Here is a 19,767-nt window from a genome sequence, read left to right as displayed (position 1 = left end):
CTTTTCTTAATATGTTCTCCAAATTTTATATAATCTATAATATATAATCTGACCAATGCCTATTATCTAATAATGGTCAGGGATCAGGGGTCTATTGTATACTTATGAATATCAAAAGGCAAAAGCAGAGTGCCTATTCCTTCATTATAAATTTGTTCAGCAATATTTTTTTTAAAACCTAGACAACATGCAAGTTCTCGAAAAGGTAAAAGTGTGTGGGACATATGTTATTTGGTTGTAAGTGCAATGAAAGAAAAAGATAAAATCGATGGGCATTTCTGGTCAACACTTGATGGGCTTCCGCTGGTGGAGTGTTGAGTTCGGCATTGGCCAAATCGCACCAACAAATTAATAACTTGATGGGGCTATAAAGACACTTGAGTAGAGCATTTTCCATTCCCGCCATCATATTCTCGAATGTAACCCATATTATGACCGTCTTGAGGGAGCTGTGTATTATGTGAGTGGTGTCATAACAGACAGTGAAAGTTGCTCAATGCAATAGAAGCACCTCCGCCAAATCGATAACACTGCACTACATGGAAAATAATATCAATTAAAACAACACCTTTTGTAACGAATATAAAAAAGTTTCGATTCGGAAAAACTGGATATTAAAATAAAGCATATTTATTTTTTTCAATTTGATTCATTGATTAAGTTAGTAATAATATTATAATATCAATATTAATCTGCAATTTAAAACATTATTTTTAAATGATCAAATACTAAAAAAAAATATTTAACGATTACATTTTGTTTTCCTAATCTAAGTCAACCCATGCTGAATAGTGTAATCGATACGAAAATCATACTCAAAATAGAATGGCCACTAAGTCAGTTAGCAAGAATGTTCGCCCGCTAATTGTAAAATCAGTTTAGGCGCACTTTTCAATGGACTCAAATCGGGCGCTGCCAACGCGGAATATTCACGACTAATACATAATTATCAACAAATTATTAAAAATATTCTGAAATAAATTTCAAATTAATTTGGTGCCTTTGATGTCCGGTCAGTGAGTCGCGAGTTTGGCTTGGATTACAGTGCAGTCGATCCCAACCAGCGAGGATGGTTCAGTTCCTGGGAAATCCGGGCGCCACTGGTGGTCAGTGTCCATTCCATGGTTTCATGACCAATCGCTAATCAAATTTGCAGCTAATCCAGAAAGAACTTGACCTTGATGTGTTCAGTGGTTTAGTGGTTTAACGTTTTATGCAAACATTATGAATATTTCGGGCATATTAATAAAGTTTTTGTGAATTTAAAATAAATTTTAATAGTTTTGGGAGTTACGCAATTTCAATTAAAAAACAACATATATCTGATTTCACCCTAATACCATCCGGCTTAATAAGAAGGAAATCAATTTTAAAATCCTGCACAGCTTTATTTTAATGGATGCAATCGATTAATTTATTTAGTTAATAATTATGATTGCATTTTCGCAAAAGTGTCTTAAATATAAAATATATAATTCAATAAATATTGAATTAGCATAATTAAAGAAATTAAATTTAAAGAAATGTAGATATGCAGAAATCGAGTCTGAACTTAAATGTGAAACTGAAATATTCCCAATTCCCGGGATTCCCCGGTAACCACCGGTTGTATTTTCTTCGTAAAAATAAAATATATGTCCAAACTATTTCCGAAATGAATTTTACATAATATATAGACAATTGTTTAAGATGCATTTCGATCTTATTATTAATCAATAATTGAAAATATTTTCATGCTCTTTTTAATCTCATTACCAACTTTAAAGAAAGATTTTAATTTTTTATTTTTCGCAAATAAATAATGCATATCTAGGATTTCTATTCTAAAAACCCCTTAAAACTTTCCACAGAGCACATTCACATGGTGACCCTGGACAAGACGGGCAAAAAGTCATTCGGAATCTGCATAGTACGAGGTGAGGTGAAGGATTCGCCCAACACCAAGACCACCGGTATCTTCATCAAGGGCATTGTGCCCGACAGTCCGGCGCACCTGTGTGGTCGCTTAAAGGTTGGTGACCGAATCCTCTCACTCAACGGAAAGGATGTTCGTAACTCCACCGAACAAGCGGTCATCGATCTCATTAAGGAGGCAGACTTTAAGATCGATCTGGAGATTCAGACCTTCGACAAGAGCGATGAACAGCAGGCAAAGACAGATCCGCGTAGCAATGGCTACATGCAGGCCAAAAACAAGTTCAACCAGGAGCAGGCGCCCAACAACAATGCGGGTGGAGGTCAGGGAATGGGAATGGGTCAAGGTCAGAGTCAGGGAATGGGTGGCGTGAATCGTCAGCAAACTATGCAAAAACGCAATACCACATTCACGGCCTCGATGCGTCAAAAGCACAGCAACTATGCTGATGAGGATGATGAGGACACCCGAGACATGACCGGTCGCATTCGCACGGAGTCGGGCTATGAGGTGGGTTGACCCCAAGCCATCATCCATAGCGCCTTTAATGATTCGCAACTTCTCTTTAGATTGATCGAGCTTCCGCCGGTAACTGCAAACTAAACAAGCAGGAGAAGGATCGCGACAAGGAACAGGAAGATGATTTTGGCTACACGATGGGTAAGTGCCCTCCAGCAATGAAAACTTTGACACACACCACTTTAATTTCATTCCCAGCTAAGATCAATAAGCGGTACAACATGATGAAGGACCTGCGAAGAATCGAGGTCCAGAGGGACGCCAGCAAGCCTCTAGGACTTGCTCTTGCTGGACACAAGGACCGCCAAAAGATGGCGTGCTTTGTAGCCGGTGTGGATCCCAATGGAGCATTGGCCAGTGTGGACATTAAGCCGGGTGACGAGATCGTCGAGGTAAACGGCAATGTGCTAAAGAATCGCTGCCACTTGAACGCGTCCGCCGTGTTCAAGAACGTGGATGGGGATAAGCTGGTGATGATCACCTCGCGACGCAAGCCTAACGATGAGGGCATGTGCGTAAAGCCCATCAAGAAGTTCCCAACCTCGTCGGATGAGGTATGTTTTAAGCTAATTATGTACTTAATAATAACTTAAAATATCCATGTTGAGTAAAATCAAAGTTTCTTAATGGATTACATGCTTTCCCTCTCTCTTTATCAGACTAAGTTCATCTTTGACCAGTTCCCGAAAGCACGCACGGTACAGGTGCGCAAAGAAGGTTTCCTGGGCATCATGGTCATCTACGGCAAGCACGCCGAAGTGGGCAACGGCATTTTCATCTCTGATCTGAGAGAGGGTTCCAATGCCGAGATAGCGGGCGTAAAAGTGGGTGACATGCTGTTGGCCGTTAATCAAGATGTTACTCTAGAATCCAACTACGATGATGTAAGTGTTATTGAAACCAAACTCCACTCAATTTGTAAGCCATTCCGCGACCTTAGGCAACTGGATTGCTGAAACGTGCCGAGGGCGTGGTGACCATGATTCTATTGACTCTCAAGAGCGAGGAGTCCATAAAGGCCGAAAAGGAGGAGGCAGAGAAAAAGAAAGAGGGTAAGCGTTGACTGAAAACAAAGTCAACAACACGGCTCTTTAAACTTTATAACCACAGAGGCTAAGAAAGAAGAGGAGAAGCCACAGGAACCAGCCACAGCCGAGATCAAGCCCAACAAAAAGATTCTCATCGAGTTGAAGGTGGAGAAGAAGCCGATGGGCGTAATCGTCTGCGGCGGCAAGAATAACCATGTCACGGTAGGCTATAAACGCCTTTTTTGATTAATAGTAATCTCTTACTTTTTGTTCTGGTAGACTGGCTGTGTGATCACACATATTTATCCAGAAGGACAAGTGGCTGCCGACAAACGCCTTAAGATCTTTGACCACATCTGCGATGTGAATGGCACAGCAATCCACGTAGGTGCTATGACTACATTAAAGGTCCATCAGCTTTTCCACACCACATACGAAAAGACGGTAAACTTAACAGTGTATCGCGCCGACCCACCGGAGCTGGAAAAGTTTAATGTGGACTTCATGAAGAAAGCTGGCAAGGAGCTGGGCCTCTCGCTATCACCCAACGAACTGGGATGCACGATTGCGGACGTAGTATGTATATAACATGGGTTAGCACTGGATTACAAATCTGTGAGATACTTTTGCCTTCGCAGATACAAGGTCAGTACCCGGAGATCGACAACAAACTGCAACGCGGCGATATCATCACTAAATTCAATGGCGATTCCCTGGAGGGTCTCACGTTCCAGGTGTGCTATGCCTTGTTTAAGGGTGCCAACGGAAAGATATCAATGGAGGTGACTCGACCCAAGCCCACTTTGCGCACCGAAGCACCCAAAGCATAGGAACGATCCTCTGGTACCGAAGCAGTGAAACATTCAATAAAAGATCCGACAATTCTAATTCAAAACAATCTGTTTTCCGTTGTGGGTTTATTTGAAAAGGAAACTCCTTAGGCTATAGAGCTTGCATTGGATGCGATACGGGGCCACAGATCAGCGCATTCCTTGGCCACGGGCCCAGTGATGGCCGAGCCCTTCATTTCGCCCTTGTTGTTCACTATTACCCCGGCATTGTCCTCAAAGTATATAAACACCCCGTCCCTCCTCCTGAACGGTTTGCGCTGCCGAATCACCACGGCAGGCATGACCTGGAAAGAAACAAAAACAAAAGTCAGTATTGCCGTTTAAACGTAGTATCCAATATCTTGGGGTTTAAGGGTATTTAATAAATAAAAATCCGTTTTAATTCGACGATTACTAAATCATTATACCAAGTAATGTGCTTGGGAAAGCTTTTGTTGCATCTAGAAATCTAAGTACTTGGTTAGAAGAAATAAACAAAAAGCAAAAAACGTGCTTTTCGAGCGATAAGCTATCTCAGCCGGCACAATATATACGGGAGTTATGAATTAAGTCATTTGGAGCAGGAAGATAAGCCGTTCAATATATCCTACCAGATATAGAAAAACTTGTAAATTTCTTACACGGAAATAATATTAAATTGTTATTATTATTAAAATTATTTTCGCCCGTAAATAATCAAGAGAAGAAAGATGAACCTATAAACTTTTAATACTAGTCTAAAAAAAATATTTACGCTTCATATTTACACAGGTTTTTGTCAACTTAACGAAAATATAATGTAAGCATAATATTAAACATAGCCAAAAACAAAATCTCTACAATATCAACAATACCAATTAAAATGAAATCAAATATTAAAATCGTTCACTCAAATGCTGCAAAAATTTCATTCATAAAAGTGCACAAAAACAAAGTTAAAAAAAAACGTGCTCACTTTATGGGTTAGTTGACACCCTACACAGCTTTTACACTATTTCCAATACTCGGTACCACACTCACCTTCTTCCTGAGCTCAGGCTTTCCCTTCTTGACGGTGGCCACGAACATATCGCCGACACCAGCGGCGGGCAGACGGTTCAGGCGACCACGGATTCCGTGGACGGCGATAACGTACAGGTTCTTGGCTCCGGTGTTGTCGGCACAGTTCATCACGGCGCCCACGGGCAAACCGAGGGAGATGCGGAATTTACCTCCCGCGGTACCTCCACGTCCTAGATTCAACACAAAAACACAGATAATTAGTTTGGAGCACCATTTCTATACACTCGTCACGCAGTAGCGGCGTCACATGCTCACACGTTTCACGCTTTAACCGCACATTTCAATCGGATTTTTACCTCTCTTCGACATTCTGCTGTTCGCGGGCTGGTTATTCCAAGATTAATCGCTAGTTTATCAATTAAATGTTTTAATTATTAGCATAGAGAAAAACGTGGAGATTTTTTCTACTTACTTCGCCGGAAACGAAAACGAAAAGGAGGGAAATACGGTGTGACCGCGCATCCACCGTCAAAATATATCATAAAACATCGAAGAAATTACCTAATTATGACCAAGAAAATGTATGCTGTGGTTCAGAACCTAGATACAATTCTGGCACAGACTCAAACCATCAAAGATATTTCCAGAAATATACCAAAAAAACATCTAGGTAGAAATCGCAAAACAAGTTGGTATGTCTACTAACTTTTATAGCTCATTCACAGAGGGACCGGTACAACTTTAAAGATTAATAGTTTCGAACTCAGGAAACTGTAGTAAGAAAAATATGTGCTAGTTAGAGATGTTGACAACAAAACTTAATTAACGTCTGTTCAATTTTTACCGCAACGAAATTGAAAATTAGCAAACAATAAATTTTAATTACAGTAGTTCGACTTATGGTAACCACCTTCAATTAACTATAATTGACAAATAGTATATGAATTTAAAATAAAAAAACTTAGAATAAAATTGGATAGAACTTCTATTTTGTACCAAATAAAATGGAAAAACTAGTTAAAATCATAACTAATTATTTGAAAAATCAAATTATATAAAAATTGTATGGTGCCATCAACAAAAAAAGTTAAATGTATAATTTTTTAATTTTTTAAACATAATACTTAAACATACTTTATGAATGGATTGGATCGAAAATAAAAAAGCTGGCACGGGAAACCTCTATTCACATCATTCTGCGCTTTTTGGAACTAGTTTAACTGCACATAAAGTTCCGCGGAGGAAGAGGAAGCAGATTCAGCTGTTTTTCCTATTATCAACTGTTGATTGCATTGTTCGCCCACACAGAGGCGTAACAAAGAGATGTAAAAAGCCAGCAGAACATTCCAAAAACTCCGCCCATCAAGATGCATTCCGCCCAGGCGCAGGCTCAAGCCCGCGATAAGATCTTTAAGAACTGGACGGGGATCAGTGAGGTGACCATCATCAAGGAGGTGGCCACCAAGGGCGAGCACATCGAGCTGTGCATGGAGTACTGGGCGCAGAAGAGAAAGATCCCCGTCTCGGAGTACCGACATTACTTTTACGATGTGGTGCAGGCATATGTGCAGCGCCTTCTTTCCGAGAGACTCGTTTGCAAGGCTGAGGATGTGATCCGGAATGTGGACCGGGATGTCAAATGCTTCTTCTTTCAGTTCGCCTGCGAATGCCAGGATGAGGAACTAAGCGAGTTTGTATTGGATCACTTACGTAATAGGGAACCGTTAATGTACGAGCAGGAGGAGCCAGTACTGGCCTATCACTGGTCTTTGGTACAGCAGCTCCGGGAGTGCGATTCTCTAATGGACAAGCACCGGATGGAGTTACCTCGTGTCCACATTGAAGCGTTGATGACATTACCAGAGGAGACATTGCAGGTGCTTCTCGTTGAACTTTACTTCGTCAATGGCAACGAATCCTTGCTCGGATCTCTTTCCAAAGAATTAGTCTGGCAGCACCTGGTGGATAGTGACCAACACACGAAGCTTCAGCGCTGGTGCCGGTGTCAGGAGGAGGGTTTCGAGGCCGAAGAATCGCTCTCACCCTTGGAACAGGGCTTTGTGGCCTGGAAAATAGATGTCACCATGTACGATTATGCTCTTCTGCAACTGAAAAATCCCAGCGAAGTCCTACGAAATTTCTTTGCCCGCGCAGGATACTTTTTTTCGGATGAAACCGGAGATATTCCATCTCTTCTACGCCGCCTGTGTACCATGGAGTGTTTGGGAAAACATGCAGATCTTCTAAGCCGTCAGCCTTTAGCCAAATATTTGTTGGATCGTGGCCAGTATTCTCTGCTCCTCATGCAGTGTGTGCCTGTAGCTTCGCTGGAACTCCTGGCGGGCACAGAGACACAGCAGGAAGCTCTGATTAACCTTATCATAGATCTAAAAACCAATTCCTTGACCGACAGCGAGGGATTCGAGTTGGTAAGTCTGGAATTAAAATTAAAAGCTTTTAAAAACAATGTTAAGCTAATATTATTAAAGAAATACTGTAATTTGTGTTAACTCTACTTTATTTTAGATTTCCAAAAGCGTCCAGGCGTACTTGGAGAAAACTCATAATACAGCCGACTCCTTTGAAGGGCATCCCTTGTTAACCTTCTACGACTTTCTGGGTCAGGAGCCAAGTGTGCCCTCCCTAGAGGGATTCCTCAGTTCGACCAGCTTGGGTCGCGTGCCCTATCTCAAATCACTGATTGCTCGATTCGATCACGGCCCGACAAGCAGCAGTACCGGCCTGCCAACAGCACACGATCTCTTCCTAAAGTTCAAGCAGGTTAATCTACCGCTTCTGGCCGCCGCTGGACATGGGGAACTGGTCAACTTCTCAAATGCGCGCCTCTGCCAGCGTTACGCTAGAAAATCTCAACTGAACTACACCCATTATCTAAAGCAGCAGAGAAGTGCATATGCCGTTTATTATCTGATCACGGAGCAGCTTCAGCTTTATGGCCAGATTACCAAGACACAGCTTTTCCACGCCTGTGAGACGGTAACCCAAATGGCATTGCAACACGCCGGCGATGAGGAACTAGTAACCCACTGCGTAGCCTGCTGCGAGATGCTGGGCTTCGATACCCAGCCACTAAGGAGTTTCCTCCTACTGCAGAGGAAGCTACCGAAGCGTCGAAGCGGAAAAAGTTACTCCGAATTGCTGGGTGAATGGGAACGAGATATAGTCGAACATTTGGATGCGAATTCCAAGGAGTTTCCTTTGGAGCTTTATCAGTCCCTTATGCGTCTGGCTGTCAGAGACACTCCTGGAAAACTTCCAGTAACTTTGCTCGAATACTATGCCTCCAGAAATGACTGGTGGCATTTGCTGCTCATATTTCAGTACTTTGATCTGCCCTTAAACGAACTCAAGAAGCTATTGCCGCACTTTAAGTCATCTTCTATCGGTGTGCATCTGCTTCGCGCATTGAGTTATGAATCCTCTGGCGATCGTCAGCATAAGAGGAGCTTCCAAAGACCTCCTCGTCGTAGCGGAGAAACCCAAACCAACTCCTCACAGGAGACGATGACCAACTCTTCGCACAGTTCAAATCAAGATACCAGCATGCAACAGCTTCAAAGGAATACAGATCAATCCTTGTGTACTTTGCTAACACACACACCTAGGCAGGATATATTTGCAATTATACTGTGCAGTACCAATAGTCTCCCAAATGAGATTATTCTTACCACAGCTGAGTTTCTGGAAATGATGAGTGGCAATAATCCGCATTGTAGTAGCATAAATCTCTTAAGGCACTGCATCCGACAGGAGATTCCTGTCTTGGCTGTGCTGGCAGCTACACTCAGCGAACAAAACCGGGATTGGTGCTGGTTCGTTTGGCTCTCGGTGGCCAGCGGTCAGTGGAATCAGCAGCTACAGGAAGCCTCCAAGGTGCGAGAGGAGAATCGATCGGAGTGGGTGTGGTCTGTCATTCGTGGAGCTGTAGCTGGTGGACATGTGAATGCTCTTCTACACAGTCTAGAAATATTTCAACCGGTAGGTAGAACAAATTATAAAAATAGTTAAGTGTTTAAATTTGTCTTCTATTTCCTTTTCAGGACTGTAAATTTACTCATCTATGCCGTTTCCTCCATCTGACAGCCCACCAGGAGGACTTCAGCGATGCCACAATAGTGGAGCTACGACAGTACTTTTTTAACTGGAGCCAGAATTCAATCACCCTGCCTCTCTGTGGTTCTCTGCCCAAAAACCAAGTTATGCAACGTTCCATTGGATTGCTGCTCATCCAACTGCAGTCCAATTTTGATTGCATTCTGCAGCAACAGCGTTTCCTCGATTGCATCTGTCGCTCGGATGTGGGCGATATTTGTGACTTGCTGGATTTCTGTCTTCTACATAAAGTTTTCGGAGTTGCAGCCACCTCGCTGCGTGAGCTATCCATTGATCTAGAGCAGCTGGTGAGGAGGGATAGCACAGAGTACAGACGGCTGGTGGATGCCCTTACTGAAGCTCGCGCTTATGACAAGGCCCTTCAATTGGCATCGTTATTGCAGCTGCCGTTAAGTGATATTGTTTATGGCAAGTGGATGGCTGAACTGGAAGCTGGAGAATTAAGACCCCACAAGGAGTATGAAATGGATATTCAACAGCATGCTCTGGCCCCTGCCATACTTGTAAACTTCCTATTGCAAGCAGCTTCCTCCGTTGGCCAAGTGGGTCTTCAACGATATGAGCTTCTTCAGAGTACACTTGGCGTAATCAAACAGCACCATTTGTTCCCAAATGAATCATTCGATCGCGATCAGATCGAGTACGATATGGTATTGTGCTATCTGCAGCTGCCCGAGGATCAGATCTCTCAGTTATCCATTTACCACTCGGAGTACTTTGAGCAAATTATGCTCCAAGAACGATGTGTTCTATACAAATCCTTCTCGGAACTCAAAGAACTGGCCGGAATAGATGACCTTAGCATATCTGATAAAACTCAGCTAACTTCAGATATGGAAGCCAGACTTAATACTTTATTAAACACACTCCTGGATGAAGGCGACATTGTGGAGGCCTTGCGTCTACAAGAGCTTTTTGAATTCCGACCGAATGACCTTCGATTTATTGTATTTGCAATGGCTCTAGCCGAGGGCATGACAAGCATAAGTAATCTGTCGAGCAAGGAACGCCAGCTGCTCGGTGAAATTGAGAAGAGTGCGTTTCCGAAGTTCAACCGGATTACTCTGAACCAAAATGTTATGACCCGCTGGGAAAGTGATCTATCTGATAGCTGTTCGGATAGTGTGGCGATGGAGTTCGAAGAGATTCCTTCCAAGGAGAAGCAACAAACGCTGGACACCTTATTGGGCATTGGATCAAAACTGAAATATGGTATCGAGCTTGGTAGACGGATTGTTTTGGCTTACAGGGCAGCAATGTATCTGGACAAGGAGTATCTGGATGTGCTGCGTACCAAGGATGCTGGCATCCTTTTGAAGAGTGCCGCTGCCGAAGATTGCCTGCAGCGTCTACTGGTGGTCAGTGATATACAAATATCCACACGGATGACACCAAAAGAAGTGAGTCTTTGCAATGTTAGAATGTTAATCAAGTTATATACCGATTTACTACTCTTATAGATTGCTGAGTGTTTGGCTCTGGAGCTAACCACCTGCATCGTGCGTCCCCGGTTTTATATTTTCCATGCCAGAGAGCAACCAAGAAATGCTTTAAGGAACGCTGATCTCTGGGGCCACAGCATTGATCGAGACTTCCACTTGTTCCTAGAGCTGGTTCCCAATTCAACTATGTTGGGTAATTGTCTGCTAGAGTATTGTGATGCTTTGAAGATCTATCGCCGCTACCAGGAAGGTAAGGTCTTCGAGGAGACCGAAGCCTTCGAGAATCTTTCAAAGATAATTGAACTCTATGGATTGCCCACACCAACACCTACTGGAACATTGTCAGGCATTCCTCAGGTTCTGTCCCACAAAAAACAGAATCAAATTTACGTTGAGCTATTGATTAAAGCTCACCTGTGTTTTGTGCACGAGTGCTCCATGGAAGGCATAGTAACTGTTCTCCAGAAAGCTAAATCACTCAATGGGCAACTGGCAAAGGCAAAGTCCTGGTCGCTAATTGTTCGAATGTTAATTGGAATAGCACGTTACCGCGAGATGTTCTACTGCTTTGATTCGCTTATTGAGAACGAACAGTTTGAGTCCTTGCTGGGACAGTTCGATGAGGATCAGAAAGGAGGACTTCGGCAGGGAATTCTAAGCTACCTAAGGGAATACCAACCAAAGAATGGCAAAGAGTTGCTTCGACTGGCAGCCTTGCACTTTCTTATGTACAAAGAATTGGCCGAAATGTGGACCACTGAAGCCCAGGAGATTGTTACCAAAATTCAAGCTCTGGCCGAGCAGTCCAATAAGCTGAAATGCTCTGCAGAGGTTCAAACACTTTTGCAGCAGGCATTAGAAAACTATACTCATGCTACTGAGAACTATCTGCTAGACAACAAACTCCTGCTGGCCCAGCAAAGTGTTTCCCGAGCGGAGCTGATGGCCATGCAGCTGGATCTCTGCAACAAGGCACTGGAGAAGCGGCACGGTAATAACACCAACCATATGTGTGTAAGCGTGATTGGAGTGAAGTCAAGGGAACAGTTTCGGGAACTGGTCAACACCCATCTTAGGTAACTACTTACCTACCTTTAAAAAAATAAAATGTCATATATAAATCATGATTTAATTTCAGTGTTCCGCAAACTCTGATTCTGGGTCGTGCCTACGGTTATGATATTAACTGGAGCGAAGCCATCTTGTCCCAATTTGTTGTGCTTCAGGTGGGCACCTATCTGCAGGAGTATCTGTGCCATCAGCGCATCAATGACGATGTGATTGAACAGGTGGTGAAGGGGTAAGTTTGTATAATGATTCTTTTTCTTTACTCTTAAATAATTTTCCTTTCTATCTTAGTTACTTGCTGCACATCCAAAGTCATGCCACAAACTCAAAACAGGAGGAGTCGCTGGCCCAACTGGTGGAACTGATCAAATCAGTGATTCTCAAATACAAGTTGGCTTCCATTTTGGGATTTAAGGCTATTGTAATGTCCCTAATCAACGAATCCCCAGTTTACTATCTGAGAGATACAAACTTCGGACGCAGCGAATTCCACCCTGCAGGAGATACGTGACATATATACCATTGTGATCTTAAACTGTTTATATACAACAAAATTGGAACTGAATATGTTATTGCAAATATACACTTAAAAATAGTTAAATTTTTCCACTGAAAAGGTTTCTTCGGGAGCTGTGGTAGGCTGTAAGGTTTTTGGCGATGCTTGAGTAGTAGTCTCTTTGGATTGGAAATCATTCCATGGTTGGGCAGTCATTTGACCAAAGATCACATATAACAAGTTGCCCAGGAACAGAATCACAGAGATGCCAAGGAAAACAGATCTCCACTGCGTCCGATCTGACTGAAATTATAAAAATATACTTTTAAATAAATTGTCTTTAATTTATAGTCGTTTATCACCTCATTGGTAACGGTCAGTCCAATAATGATGGGTGATATTACCCCAGCTGCAGACATCAATGTATTGCTGATACCGAAAAGGAGGCCAGCAAAATTTGGTGACAAGTCCACGTGGTTGAGGGAACTTCCGATAGCCTGTCCAGAAATGGCAGCTGTTGCTGCCACAAGGCAGCACATACTGCCCACCACATTCTCATCGCTGAGATAGGATAAGATCACAAGTGCCACTGCTGGAGTCCAAGTGGCAAATGAATTGATCGTCTTCCGAAGGATAGGCAAGGGTATATCTCGATGTCTGGTCAAGTATTCAGCCAGGAAAATGAATCCATAAGAGGACATTAGCATGACGACAAAGGGCACAGCAGAGAGTAGGGCATTAACCCTAATACTGTAGTGGAAGATGCCGTGGATGTAGCGCGGAATCTGTTGCATCAGCGTATAGAAGCTGCATGCCTGACTCATTTTGGAAAGAGCCAGCACGATAAAAGGACGTGAGGTAAGGATGCGAAGCCAGGGTACCGGCGGAGTCTCACCCCGTGGGACCTGACTCTGCTCCAGTGCCAATTTGCGCTCTATCAGTGAAATAAATCTTGATTCTGATGGGCTGTTGGCACCATAACGCAGGAAAAGCAGACACCACATAATCCCCAGATATCCTGCAAATGGAAATTAAGCTTATTACAGTCATATATCTAAGTTAATTTCTTAGACTAAACTCTAAAATAATATATTTTAAGTGAAGTAATCATTTTTAAAATCCACCTTGGCTTATGAAACTTATTATAATTTAACTTATAATTTATTAACTCGTAAAAATATAGTTTTTGGCTAATAATAAATACTTTTTCAGAGCTTTTTCAGCTTAATTAAAGAAGTTAATGATGTACAATAAATTATGTAAAATAAGTTTATTCATGTCTTTAGGGATTAACTATTTTAAGCTTACCTGGCACATAGAAGGTGCTGGGCCAGCCAAGTGGAGATGCCGACAGTACTCCGCTCAAGGCGAATCCCATAATGGTTCCGCAATCTAAGCCCGTTGTCATGACACCGCCCATTCGATTTGCTTCCTCCTTTGGGCACCACTTGGCCAGATGAGTGTACAGACACGGCCACATGCCTCCCATCGCGAGACCCTGCACCAAACGCACCCAGAAGAGCAGCTGCCAGCCGCCCCAGGCCAAAGCAAAAGGAGTGCTAATGCTGAGTAGGGCGGTAATTAGCATGATGCCCAGGAGCATGAGCTTGGCTCCAAAGCGACTTGAGAGATAGCCACTCATCATTTGAGTGCAGCAAGAACCCCAAAAGGGACTACTAAGGAGGTAGGACTTCTGCTGCTCCGTCAAACGATATTCCGGAAAATTTGGGTTACTACTATTGGCATTTGTGAAGGCCACAATGGCCACGCTCATGTTGAACCTTTGAGCCACGACCAAGGTGGAGCATATGAAAAGGAACAGCACTTGCACATGGCGAATGCCCCATTTGGGACCTGCAAAAACAAAAGACTTTTAAAGTGACCTTGTCATGACCATAGAGCTCATTTCAGCTCACCCTTTTCCACCAAGTTGAACGATTTTATCGTCATTGCGAAGCGCAACGACCACTGCAGCCGCTTCGACTTAACAAACTGACAATTTTAGGTAAAGCGTTGTAAGTTAATAAGTAGCTGTTACCAAACCATCTTGCGAAACTAGTTTACTTGCCGAATCGAAAAAACAGGCTTAACCGAAACTTGAATTCTTGATTCTAGCCGATGGCTAAGATGATGCCAAGTTCTAGGAATTTATATTGCACACTCTTATGATAGTAATCTAGCAAGGATGCACTCAAAGTGAATCGGGAGATGGGAGGATGCAAAAATAAGGGGAGACCACACCTATTTAAGCAACATTGCATAACTTTTGAACCAAACTTAGGAATATTAAAATAAATGAAAATCAAAAAGATTTAAAAGTATATTGAATAACTAATGTTTAAAACAAAGTGAAAAAAGCTAAACATACTTAACGAAAAAGTTCATATTTTCAAAAATGAGATTAAACCAAATGACTTTATCACGCACTTTTCATTACTAAATGGTTTAACAGATATTTTAAGTATATTATCGCAAACTGTCTCAAGCTTGCCATTGTTAGTTGGTCATTCAACTGCACTTTTTTTACATTAATGTTTAAGAGAGTAATGTGTTTTCTCTTAGTTTAAAAACATAGCATACTTTACGTCTGATAGGGGCTAAAATCTGTTTTCACTTGTTATCTCTAAAAATAAAGTAAACTTTGAGCGGGCTCACAGTGTATTGAAGATAATATTTCAGACATCATTATACTTTTTACAGGTTTTCGCTGGTTGAACATTTGTAATTAATTAAAAACATTTCAATTTTCATTACTTGAATATTATTAAAACATTTACAGTTCCAAGAATCCTCAAAAGATTTAGTAAGGGAAACAAATCACTTCCTGTAATTTGGAGCTTAGCGTTGCTCATCTCATAAGCAGTAGTCAATCATCTTGGTTTATTGACAGTTTTATAGTCTAGCTGTAAGCTATTCTATTTCCAATTCTTGCCCCCATAATTCACAGTCTCGTGCTAGCTAAACTTGGGTATAAAAACAAACAATAACAATGACGGGTGTGAATTGCTCTAGCCGCAGTAGCTGGTGGCAATTCGCTCTTATCACATAGCAAATATAACGCTGGCAGTCAGCCAGGCACTTTATATCAATCGCCAGAGCTAATTACAATCACTTTGGTTCCGGGCATTAGACTGGTCTTTTTATCAAAGCGCCAATGCGATCGTTAAGCGATAATTACTGCTCAAATTAGCTTTCGATAAGATAAGGCACAGAGACCTTACTCAACTCAAAAGTAGGCTGGTTCCAGGCAGGGATTCCTTAATTAACATAAATCTAAATCCAAAGTTGTTGGTAAACAACGTTAATCTTAAGAGGTTCTAGTCGTAGCCACAAATATAAATAGATCAAAATACAATTAAACAATATTCCTGATTATAATCAGAAAACTATAAGTCACTATAAGTTTATACAAATTAGATCGTTAAATACCATCATTTGCCAGCAGATGAAAGTGAAAACAGAGCAGATACGTCTTACTACGCGATACTTACTATAAAAAGGGATAGAGGCAGGTCTAGTATAGAGTACACAAAAGTGTAACCCATCAAAAGTGTAACCCATATTCCATTCAACAGAAGTCCCCTCACCCAGCCACGAGCAGCTAGTTCAAATATATCAAAGTACAAAGAGCGGAGAAACAAGTCAACAGTTTATTTCTAAGTATCACAATATTTTTTAATATACAATATATTCACAAACAGCTGTGGCAAATGTTTTTGAACCCATCGAGAATGGGAGAGAGGCGGTGCAAAGCACTCAACATTAGCCCCAGCCATTGACAATTGGTCGCATGAGCCAATCCAATCCAGAATAAATATAGGTACTTATATACATTTATAAGATAAATTAAGTGATTAGATTGCGCTGGCCGATCGGGCTCTTCCTCGATTCGAGTGCCGAAATCACGAGCGATTGGTAACAACAAAGCGAATCGATTGAAAATAATTTACTTAAGCCTCGCGCTACGGTCACGCCTTATAAATAGAATAAATATAAATTACAGCCTACTTATGGTTAATACTGATTAACAAAAGCAATTCTTATGGGCGTCGGCCACTTCCGCCACAAATCACTCGATGGCTTTTGCCGTATACCTCTCCGGCCAACTGATTTGCTGCTCTAGAACCGGATCGATGGGTGGTGCGACCTCTGCGGGAGTACTTTTCTCCGTCTTTTCGCATGCCGATTCTGGATCTTTGGGTTTCAAGTAGTCATCTGCATCCCAGGGCTGCGCCTTGGCTGTTCCCCAAATGATGAAGACAACGTTGCCCACGAAGAAAATGACAGCTGCTAGTCCGAAAACGATCTGCCATTGCCCGCGATTGTGCTATAAAATTGGGAAATATTTATTATTGTTTTTGATTTGGGTTTTTTCCTATTTTTTGATGGTTGACTCACCTTATCGGCCACGATCTCTCCGGCAATCAGTGGTGTGAGGATGGGAATAACATTCGCCACCGTATTGCTCAAGCCAATCAATATGCCAGCATGATTGGGTGACAGATCGATGGAATTCAGGGAACTTCCGATTGTGGCTCCACTGTTCACGCCCACCGACACAGTCATCAGTATGATGGCCAGGTTCTTGTTCTCCTCGCTAAGGAATCCAATGCCAATCAGGGCGGCAGCTGGAATCCAGAAGGAGAGCGTATTGAACACCTTTCTCACGCCAGTCAGGGAAAGGATTTTCTTTTTGAGCAGCACATCGGCGGCAATCAGATAGACATAGGACAACAGCCACATGGCCAAGAAGGGTAGCGATGAGAATACCGCATTGCTCTGGATTTCCATGTTGAGAACTCCATTCATATAGGATGGTATTTCTGCCTGCAGTGTGCTTAGCCCATAGGTTTCTGCACACCGAGTTACCAGAAGGGCCAGGAAAGGTACAGAAGTCCAGATTGCCTTCCAGGGAATGGGTATCGTGCGATCGTGGAAATCCTCGTTATGTTCTAGCGAGGATTCGATATACTTGCACTCAGCCTCACCAATGAATCGTGATTCGGTGGCATTGTTGGAGGCGAATATCAGCCAGAGGAAACACCAGGCGGCGCAGAGTGATCCGGACACATAGGATATACCCGGCCAGCCCATTGCTCCCTTGGCAATCATGCCACTAATGAACATGGCCAACACTGTGCCGCAATCAGTGCCCGTGTAACTGAAGGCACCAAGTCGATTCCTCTCCTCTGGTGGTGACCACATGGCCAAGTGTTCTGTTACACAGGGAAAGATCACTCCCTGAAACAAGCCCTGAAGGATTCGGATGGCACAAAACACTTGCCATCCTCCCCACGTAATGCACCACGGAGTCATCAAACTGAACACGGCTGTGCCAAAACTGGCCACGAAGAGGACCACTTTGGCGCCATACCGACGGCACAGGAAGCTGCCAGGACAGAGGGTCAGGATGTAGCCCCAATAAAAACTGGAGAGAATATACGACTTTTGTTTTTCCGTCCATTCGTATTCCTGAGGGAAAGCAGCCACGTCAGCTAACATGTATAGCTAAACTTATCACTTTGAACTTACCGGAAAATTCGGATTCGTGGTAGCCGCATTGGTCATGGCCACTATGGCCACACTGACATTTAGACGGGCGATGTGCATCACAGTCAGGCCAAGAAAGAGCAAAAACGACTGAAGATGTCTGACGCCCAGGCGAGGGCCCTTGCATGGTTTATGGGTCATGATCACCAAGTAAAACCAGGAAGCTAGTCCACTAAGAACACTTATTTGTCGAGTTTACCTCGAGGTCTGCACTGCTAGATTGGTAGAATGGTTCTAAACCCAATCGCCATTGTATTCCCAACATTTATACGACAGCGGAAAGCTTTGAAAGTTTCGGCTAGACCTCTTGACGATATCATTCACATTTGTTTTTTGTTTGCCCGGGGACTCGCAGGTGAGTCCCCAGAGAGATGGTTCTGTGACAAACAAGATCGGGAAAACTTTGACGCAACTCCTCGTTCCAGAAGCCGTCTGACGTATCCGATCCATTGTACTATTCTCCAGCCTGTTGAAAAAGCATATGCATATGTTCCTACGTATTATCAGTAAATATTGATGGATTTACACAAAGTAGTAGCTGAAAAAAAAACACACACACACCCACCCCCAACACTCCATTTTTGCCAGCGACGTGTTTATTTGCCCAAAAGATTTATAGCCCGATTATCAACTAACCTTTTTGTTCAACAGACATTAGGTCCCAGTGAAAATAAATTCAATCCGCTGAAAGCTTAAAACGGAAAGCGGAAAGAGCAAAAAGGCAAACTTTAACCAAAGCCAGAAGAGAGGCCATAAATGAAAGATTTTATTTAGTTTTTGGAATACGATTCTTTATGGCTTTAATCTCGTGGAACGCAGCTGAGCAGCGATGCTACCAGTTAAATAAAAAATAATCTAATCGATGTTATGCCCAGCCACTCTGCCAAAGTATTTATAATGTTCCTGTCAATTTATTGTAGAATTTTAAATTAAAGAAAACTCTAATCTTAGCCAAACCAATGCCTTTGCACTCCAGTTCGCCAGTGATTCCCCTTAACTTCGCTGAGTGTGTTATGAGCCAAAGCTGAATGTACTTGAGTTTAGATTACCTTAGGAGCTTTTATTATCTTTTTAGGGATTCAAAAGCTCTCTAAGGTGTTTTCTGATCGTCGCAAAAGAATCAAAATTGTTTTGTTTTTTTAAAGCTTTGGGCAGCTCTGCTAAATACCTCTGGTTCCGAAATGGCATTCCCCAAACAAAAATTACGCCGGCGATAGTAAGCAATAAGAACTTTACTCTAACTTATCAGTTAAAACAAATTATAACTATAAGAAAAGTAAATACTAGTCACAACTGAAAATATTTATAGACTAAAATTTAATGTACACTTCACATCTATATATTGTTTTAAGTGATATTTTATCTCTTGCAGATTTTGTAATCTTACATAAAGTGTGTTGACAAAGATCAATCCTTAAGACGAACGAATGCTAATGCTAGGTTTTATTAGTAGGATTGGAATGTAAGCAAACAATTAGTTCTAATAAATTAGGTACTAAAGGTAAACTTTTTATTATTCAGATCTAAAAATCGTTTTATATTGAAGCAGCATCTGATTTTTTTGCGATATTTTATTTAATTGAGTTTTAGTTTACACAGATCGTTTCTTAAAACTGAACAATGGCTATCCATATACGTATGGTTCTAAAGACTATATGGCATATGCAAACCACAGAGTGTTCTGTAATCTTAAAAATGTCTATATTACCTAGAAAGGCTCTTCAGACATCGTAATCGAACTTCTAGCATTAACTATTTATGGCAATTACAAATAGCACTTAAC

General features: G+C 42.0%; 5 protein-coding genes across 5 annotated transcripts; 2 read left to right on the top strand and 3 right to left on the bottom strand.

Annotated features, from left to right (window-relative positions):
• Positions 1 to 890: 890 nt before the first annotated feature.
• LOC108113207 (inactivation-no-after-potential D protein) lies at positions 891 to 4,350 on the top strand. The gene is made up of 9 exons (XM_017223740.2): positions 891 to 1,106; positions 1,851 to 2,425; positions 2,485 to 2,575; positions 2,633 to 2,988; positions 3,094 to 3,318; positions 3,375 to 3,486; positions 3,545 to 3,684; positions 3,742 to 4,038; positions 4,101 to 4,350. Exons 1-9 carry the CDS (start codon positions 1,070 to 1,072, stop codon positions 4,290 to 4,292), a joined length of 2,025 nt encoding a protein of 674 aa, XP_017079229.1. The 5' UTR covers positions 891 to 1,069; the 3' UTR covers positions 4,293 to 4,350.
• LOC108113208 (60S ribosomal protein L23) lies at positions 4,345 to 5,706 on the bottom strand. The gene is made up of 3 exons (XM_017223742.1): positions 5,651 to 5,706; positions 5,313 to 5,524; positions 4,345 to 4,597 (listed from the first exon to the last, which is right to left on the bottom strand). Exons 1-3 carry the CDS (start codon positions 5,661 to 5,663, stop codon positions 4,400 to 4,402), a joined length of 423 nt encoding a protein of 140 aa, XP_017079231.1. The 5' UTR covers positions 5,664 to 5,706; the 3' UTR covers positions 4,345 to 4,399.
• Positions 5,707 to 6,545: 839 nt separating this feature from the next.
• Positions 6,546 to 12,533, top strand: LOC108113120 (spatacsin). Its single transcript, XM_017223621.2, has 6 exons — positions 6,546 to 7,723; positions 7,821 to 9,293; positions 9,356 to 10,828; positions 10,889 to 11,946; positions 12,009 to 12,170; positions 12,230 to 12,533. The coding sequence occupies exons 1-6, from the start codon at positions 6,662 to 6,664 to the stop codon at positions 12,447 to 12,449; spliced, it is 5,448 nt and encodes a 1,815-aa protein (XP_017079110.1). The 5' UTR covers positions 6,546 to 6,661; the 3' UTR covers positions 12,450 to 12,533.
• On the bottom strand, positions 12,525 to 14,393 carry LOC108113121 (putative inorganic phosphate cotransporter). The gene is made up of 4 exons (XM_017223622.1): positions 14,351 to 14,393; positions 13,743 to 14,288; positions 12,797 to 13,452; positions 12,525 to 12,737 (listed from the first exon to the last, which is right to left on the bottom strand). Exons 1-4 carry the CDS (start codon positions 14,382 to 14,384, stop codon positions 12,525 to 12,527), a joined length of 1,449 nt encoding a protein of 482 aa, XP_017079111.1. The 5' UTR covers positions 14,385 to 14,393.
• A 1,949-nt stretch (positions 14,394 to 16,342) lies between these two features.
• LOC108112302 (putative inorganic phosphate cotransporter) lies at positions 16,343 to 18,197 on the bottom strand. The gene is made up of 3 exons (XM_017222128.1): positions 17,967 to 18,197; positions 16,833 to 17,906; positions 16,343 to 16,761 (listed from the first exon to the last, which is right to left on the bottom strand). The coding sequence occupies exons 1-3, from the start codon at positions 18,123 to 18,125 to the stop codon at positions 16,504 to 16,506; spliced, it is 1,491 nt and encodes a 496-aa protein (XP_017077617.1). The 5' UTR covers positions 18,126 to 18,197; the 3' UTR covers positions 16,343 to 16,503.
• Between the last annotated feature and the right edge of the window lie 1,570 nt (positions 18,198 to 19,767).

This window comes from Drosophila eugracilis, unplaced genomic scaffold (assembly GCF_018153835.1).
Source record: "Drosophila eugracilis isolate 14026-0451.02 unplaced genomic scaffold, ASM1815383v1 contig_90, whole genome shotgun sequence".
Classification (NCBI taxonomy): Eukaryota; Metazoa; Arthropoda; class Insecta; order Diptera; family Drosophilidae; genus Drosophila; species Drosophila eugracilis.
Note: the sequence above shows the minus strand (reverse complement) of the source record. Positions and strands in the feature narration are given on the sequence as shown.